This window comes from Cicer arietinum, chromosome 3, assembly GCF_000331145.2.
Source record: "Cicer arietinum cultivar CDC Frontier isolate Library 1 chromosome 3, Cicar.CDCFrontier_v2.0, whole genome shotgun sequence".
In the NCBI taxonomy this organism is placed as follows: Eukaryota; Viridiplantae; Streptophyta; class Magnoliopsida; order Fabales; family Fabaceae; genus Cicer; species Cicer arietinum.
Window position 1 is genome coordinate 62381519 of NC_021162.2, and position 6476 is coordinate 62387994.

At 28.2% G+C, this 6476-nt stretch overlaps 1 protein-coding gene across 1 annotated transcript in view; it reads left to right on the top strand.

Moving 5' to 3' along the window:
* The window catches only part of LOC101496290 (cytochrome c-2), a 2471-nt gene extending 371 nt beyond the window's left edge, over positions 1 to 2100 (top strand). Inside the window, exons 2-3 of the mRNA XM_004492830.3 lie at positions 1244 to 1377; positions 1574 to 2100. Coding sequence (XP_004492887.1) covers positions 1244 to 1377; positions 1574 to 1672 — 233 coding nt within the window. The 3' untranslated portion in view covers positions 1673 to 2100. The remainder of the gene's footprint in view (positions 1 to 1243; positions 1378 to 1573) is intronic.
* Positions 2101 to 6476: the final 4376 nt, after the last annotated feature.

Here is a 6476-nt window from a genome sequence, read left to right on the forward strand (position 1 = left end):
ACTCTTTCCTTTTTCTAACTTTTATTTCATATTTATTACTTCTTAATGTTTCCGTTCTACTTGCCTTGTTCAAGATCTAATTAGGTTTTCGTTTTTTTTTTTAATAATAATTTTGTTCGTTTATGACTAACGAATTTGTGATCTTTACTTGACCAATTTCAGTTATGTCCGACACTAATAACTATTATGAAGCAAACGATATTTGTTTATGTTTTTTTTAAATATATTATATAATGAAGTATTTTGTAGTTTAAATGAAAGTTTATACACTTGGTTGTGTTTGGAATGATTGGTTCAAATAAGTGTTGTCAAATAACGGTCCCATAGCACTAACATAGCGGAATTTGATCAATATGCTCTGAGATATGCTATTTTAGTACAAAGTGTTGTCAAATAGTGGTTATAGCTACACTACAGTGTAGCGGAAATTTAAACAAACAACTATTTTTTGTGATCCGTGATTGAAAACAATGGTTCAAATGAGAGGAGGAAAGTGTTCTAATGCAATATTTGTTTTGGTTTAGACATGAGAGGAGAAGGTAAACTACCCTTATTTTTTTTGCTTCACAAGGTGGAGATGAGTGATTTTATTGGAGGAAATATGTTGATTCACTGTTTACACTCTTTTTGTTTGCTTCACAAAGGAGAGGAGTAATAGTGATTTTGATTGAGAGAAAGTGATAATTTTTGGTTTCGTACTAAGAAATTGATGATTTTCATTTTACTGCTTATGTAACATTTAATATCTGACACTTAATGTTAAGTTATTCTAGTCATTGTATTCAAAATTTTGGTGAACTCGTCTTCTCTACTCTCCATTTCACCTAAATGTTGGAGGTTAGTTAGCAATTGAGTCCGGAGGGATTTTGCTCCTCTCCCCCTTAGTTTACATATTCTTTTAATTCAATAGTTGAATTTCTTAAATCTATATTTTATTAAGATTTATTAAATAAAGTGGGATTAGAAAGTCATTGTCTCAAACTATAAATTCATTTTGATACTGTTTCTTATTTTTGAGTTGAGTCGGTTGAATGAACAAAGCTCAACGGTTTATCAATTATTCCTTGTTTAATTTTGTTGATATATTGTTCAGTGTACTTTTTCCATTATGCTGCTGCTAGTATCTGATCGTAGTCTAAGCAGTTGGGTCATTTGTTTCAGTTTATTGTCCCCCCTTCTTCAATAATGTAATTATGAATATTCTAAAGACAAAAATGTATGCTTTATTTGTTGACAACCTTAGGACCCAATTTGAATGGTTTGTTTGGAAGGCAATCTGGGACAACTCCTGGATATTCCTATTCTGCGGCTAACAAGAACATGGCTGTGAATTGGGAGGAAAAGACCTTGTATGATTACTTGCTTAACCCCAAGAAGGTACAACATATAGATTGTATTTCAGTGTTTCTTTTTAGATTACATAAAATATATGTCTATATCAAATTGCTATTATTAATCATTTGATGCTTCTTTGTTCAAATATCATTTCAAGATTTAGTGTTTTCTACTATGAATAATAAGCTGTTTTGACCACAATATGTGCTGATTTCTGTATTATTTTATCCTTGTGCAGTACATCCCAGGGACAAAGATGGTATTTCCTGGTCTTAAGAAGCCCAAGGAACGTGCTGATCTTATTGCATATCTGAAAAATGCCACTTCAAAAGAATAAATTTTTCATTCATTCTTATGCAGTATGCTTTTAAATTCTGGAATTTTAATTTTCAGACATTGGATTTTGTGGTGCAATAACCACTGTTTCTTGGCAAATAAAGCAGACTTGATTAGTATGCAATGCTATTTTGTACTGTTTGCATTGCCTTGCTCCTTGAAGGTTGCGTATATTGGCTGAACTACTATGTAAACACATTAGCTTTTGAAAATTTAAACATTCTTATCAAAGTTACTTAAGTAGAAGCATAAAAGTTGCGTATATTTGTTACATAAGTAGATTCACCAGTATTGTAATTTTACTTTGTGTGCTTGAACGAATGCAAAGCAATGCAATACAATACAATACAATTTCTTTCCTCCTAATAAAGATCCAAATTTGTGGAATGAGAGGGTAGGTTGAATTTGAGGCGAAGTATGTTATGTTGAGATTCAGTCTTTTGTATGTCTTTTGATTATAATGTTGTGGCAATTGCAATGAGAATTTAAAGTGACGACTGAGGTGGAACGGAGTGTATATTTATTGTAAAATGTTAATTAACTTGATCCCTCGATAAGTCTCAGTTTAATTTGAGATAATTTTGTTTAGTTGTTACGTTATATTACACCTCATAAAATGTTGGAGATTATCATTAAATGTTGAGGATTATTTTGAAACATTTTATAAATAAAAATGGTTGTCACTTTTGCTAATTCAAACAACAATTTTGAGGACTGTTTTGCAACAAATGAATTATTTTATTATATAAGAAATGAAATAAATTCTTTTTTTCATCTTGTTTATTCAATTACTGTCTTTTGAGCATTTGAATATATTGACAGTGAAGCACATCAAATGCTCTTCAATTATAAAGAAAATTTATTTGGTAGACTAACTCACAACCATTACCAAATAAAAATAATTGAGATAACTTTTAGAGGAAATGATGTAACTCATTTAAGTTTAAAGGTATGGTAAATTTTTTACACTATTCTTTTGTACCCGTTTATACGAATTTTTTGTAGGGAATATATTAATACCTCTTAAGAACTACTCATAGGCTTAGAAATCAGTCACTATCTTATTAGTTATGAAATTGTTGAAGACAATCTCCGTAAGATTTAACAAACCTATATTACTCTCTCCGAAGATTTTCTCCACCGATGATAATGTCTGTAGCAAAATTAAACATTTTCTTTTTGATTTGAGAATCAATTTGGATGAGATTTTCAAAAAACTTTGAAATTTTGAAGAAGCAAGCTTCCCCCATACATAAAAGCTATCCCAAAAGACTAACTTACAACCATTACTAAACAAAAGTAAATGAAATGTCTAATACTTTCTGAAAAGATGATGCAACTCATTTAAGCTTAAAGGTATGATAAATTTTTTATACTTTGTGTCTATTCATATGAATTTTTTGTAAGGAATATATTTATACCTCTCAAGAACTACTCATAGGCTTAGAGATTGGTCACTATCCTATTAGTTACAAAGTTGTTGAAGACAATCTAAGTAACAATTAACAAACCTATATCCTTCTCCCCAAAGTGCTTATCTATCAATGATAATGTTTATAGCAAAATCCAACATTTTTTTTTGTTTGAGAATCAATTTGGATGAGATTTTCAAAACACTACGAAATTTTGAAGAAGCAAGCTTCCCCATACATACAAAGCTATCCCAAAACACCTTCTTTGTCCACATAAACCTTTCTTTTGTGGCTTTCAAATGGTGGTGCAGAAATCCACCGAGTCCACTGATACTTGTTCTCATTCTCTTCATCTTTATGAATTCTTAACTATGAAAAAAATAGTTTATGTGATTATCACATCAAATTCTTAAAATTTTGTGTAATACTATTCAATCAAATATATCATATTTTCAACTACATTTTTGCTTGTGAGTAGTCCACAACATTTGATGACGTGTAACATAAATTGTCAACTTAACAAAATTAAATCTGTTTGTTAACTGAAACTGAAACTGACGAAAGACCAAATTAATTAACGCTACGTAATATAAAAAATTATTTTAAAATTATGATAAAATAAGAGATTGGATGATACAAAAATCAAAATTTAAGAACAAAATTAGATATTTACTATTTTTCTAAATTAATTAGTTTTTACTTTTCAAGATGTAAAACATGGCTATGTCCCAACGAACAAATTCACGTTGAGGCAACGGTATCTGGTGCTTATTTTAACATAGCAACCTTGGTTATTGATTTATTTATTTATTTATAATTTTTCCATTTCAAGAACATGAAGAGAAAGGAAGAAGTAAAACTCTCAACTTCTCCAACTATTTGCACTTGTTGTAATTGCTTTTTCCTTGTCATACTACAGTCAAATTTACTCCTCACTATTTGCACTGTTGTTGCTGCTGCTGCCATTGTAAAATTTGTTCGTCTATAGACTAAAGAGATCTCAAACTTGAGTGTGCTCTCTATAGAGTAAAGATGAAAACCACAACAAAAATTAATAGCACACATAAATTTATCTGGAGTCATCTTTTGCTTAAATCCTTGAGAACTTTCCCATAAAATGTTCAATTATTTAGACTAGATTACAATTTGATTATAAAAAAAAAAAAAAAAGATTTAATTGTCTGTTACCCTATGGAATCGAGTTTCTACTCAAATGTTACGAAGAACGATAAATACTTATCTGCATTTGATAATTTTTCTTAGTGCAACTCTTTATAAATTCCTTCCTCCAAAAAAAAAAAAAAACTCTTTATAAGTTCCTTTTATATAGTGAAGCAAAGTGGTTTTTTCAGAAGAGATAGTGGACTCAAATGTACATTCTTTCAAGAATAGTAGATATTAATTTATGTCACATTTTTAAACTATCGGAGGGAAATCAAATACACTATAGATTATAGGGATTCATTCAAATTGATTTCAATATGGATAAATTTTAGGAGGCCCAAAACAACATAAGAACGCAAACAAAAAGAGAAATATTTACAAAAGATTATAAAAGATATATTCGATAAAAGATTTAATTGATCTAGAGCACTCCAATTTTATCATTTACGAGTTCATATATTTATAGGAACAAACCTTAATTAAATTTTATTTATTTTTCAGCTAAATTTTAGATTTTGTTTGTAGACTAGAGAGATAAGATTCAAGAAGAAAATCAGCTAAATTTTATGTAATTATTTTTTGAAACAGTAAATGTTAATATTGATATTAATAAGATGTTATTACGGACTTAAATGCAGTTTTAATTTTTCTAATGATAAGAAATTATATTTTTAGATTTTTTCTCCACAGCCCAAAACTTAGATTTAATTTTGCCGACACTTACTCTAAATCAACATTGACATGTCACTAAATACTAAATATTAGAGATAAAAAATTAGCTATAAGTTGGTTACTATAATTAAGAGTTAGTTACAAATTAGTTGTTTTAATTAAAAATTAATTATTTTAATTTAGATATATAAGTTTTATTATACTATTATAATAATATTTTTCATTTGATAAAATATAATACTATTTTCCTCTCTTTCATACTTAATACCAATATTTTATATATTTTATTATAAAATATAATTCAACGTCATTAAGAAGATATGTCAATAAAATTAGCTCAATTGTGAGTAGCAGAAAATATGGCAGAAAATATGACTGAGTGTATATTTAATAATTTTAAAATAGTATTTGATATTGTAAAATGTTAATTAATTTTATCCTTCTATAAGTCTCATTTATCTAATACAGTTAATTTTGCGAAGTTGATACGTTTTATTACACATCATTAAATGTTGGAGACTATTTTGAAACATTTTAAATAACAATGATTGTCACTTTGTTACTTCAAACAACAATTTTGAGGACTATTTTGCAATTTTCTCATCTTGTTTCATTGACAGTAAAACACAACAAATACTCTTCAATTAAAAAGAAAATTTATTTGACAAACTAACTCACAACCATTACCAAACAAAAGTAATTGAAATGTTTAATACTTTCAGAGAAAATGATGCAACTCATTTAAGCTTAAAGGCACGGTAAATTTTTTATACTATTCTTTTGTGTTTATTCATTTGATTTTTTTTGTAAAGAATATGTTTATACCTCTCAAGAACTATTCATAGGTTTGGAAATCGGTCACTATCCTATTAGTTACAAAATTGTTAAAGACAATCTCAGTAAAACTTAATAAACTTATATCACTCTCCCCAAAGTGTTCCTCCACCAAAGATAATGCTCGTAGCAAAATCAAACCTTTCCTTTTTGATTTGAGAAACAACTTGGATGAGATTTCCAAAAGACTTTTGAAATTTTGAAGAAACAAGTTTCCCCGATACATACAAAGATATCGCAAAACACCTTCTTTACCCACATATACCTCAACATTTGATGATGTATAACATAAATTGTCAACTTAACAAAGTTAACTCCATTTGTTAACTGAAAATGACAAAGTACCAAGTTGATTAACGCTGCGTAATATCAGAGACTATTTTGACATTATGATAAAGCAAATGATTAGATCGATACAAAGGCCTAAAGTCAAAAGCAAAATTAGATGTGAGTAGCGGAATTTTTTTTGCAAATTGTAAAATTAGAGAACTGAATATCTGAATTTTGAAATGGAGGACTAAAATCGTGATTCAGTTAAAATAGAGAATCCAGAAGTGCATTTAATTTTTCTTTGTTTCTTAAAACATATTTACAATGTGAGAAAATGATTAAATTTTATAAAAAATCTAAGAAAAATTAAAGTACATTGCCAATGTATAATTATCAAAGTAAAAAGGTAAATCTATACTTATTGTAGAAGAAGAATACTAGACACAATAAGGA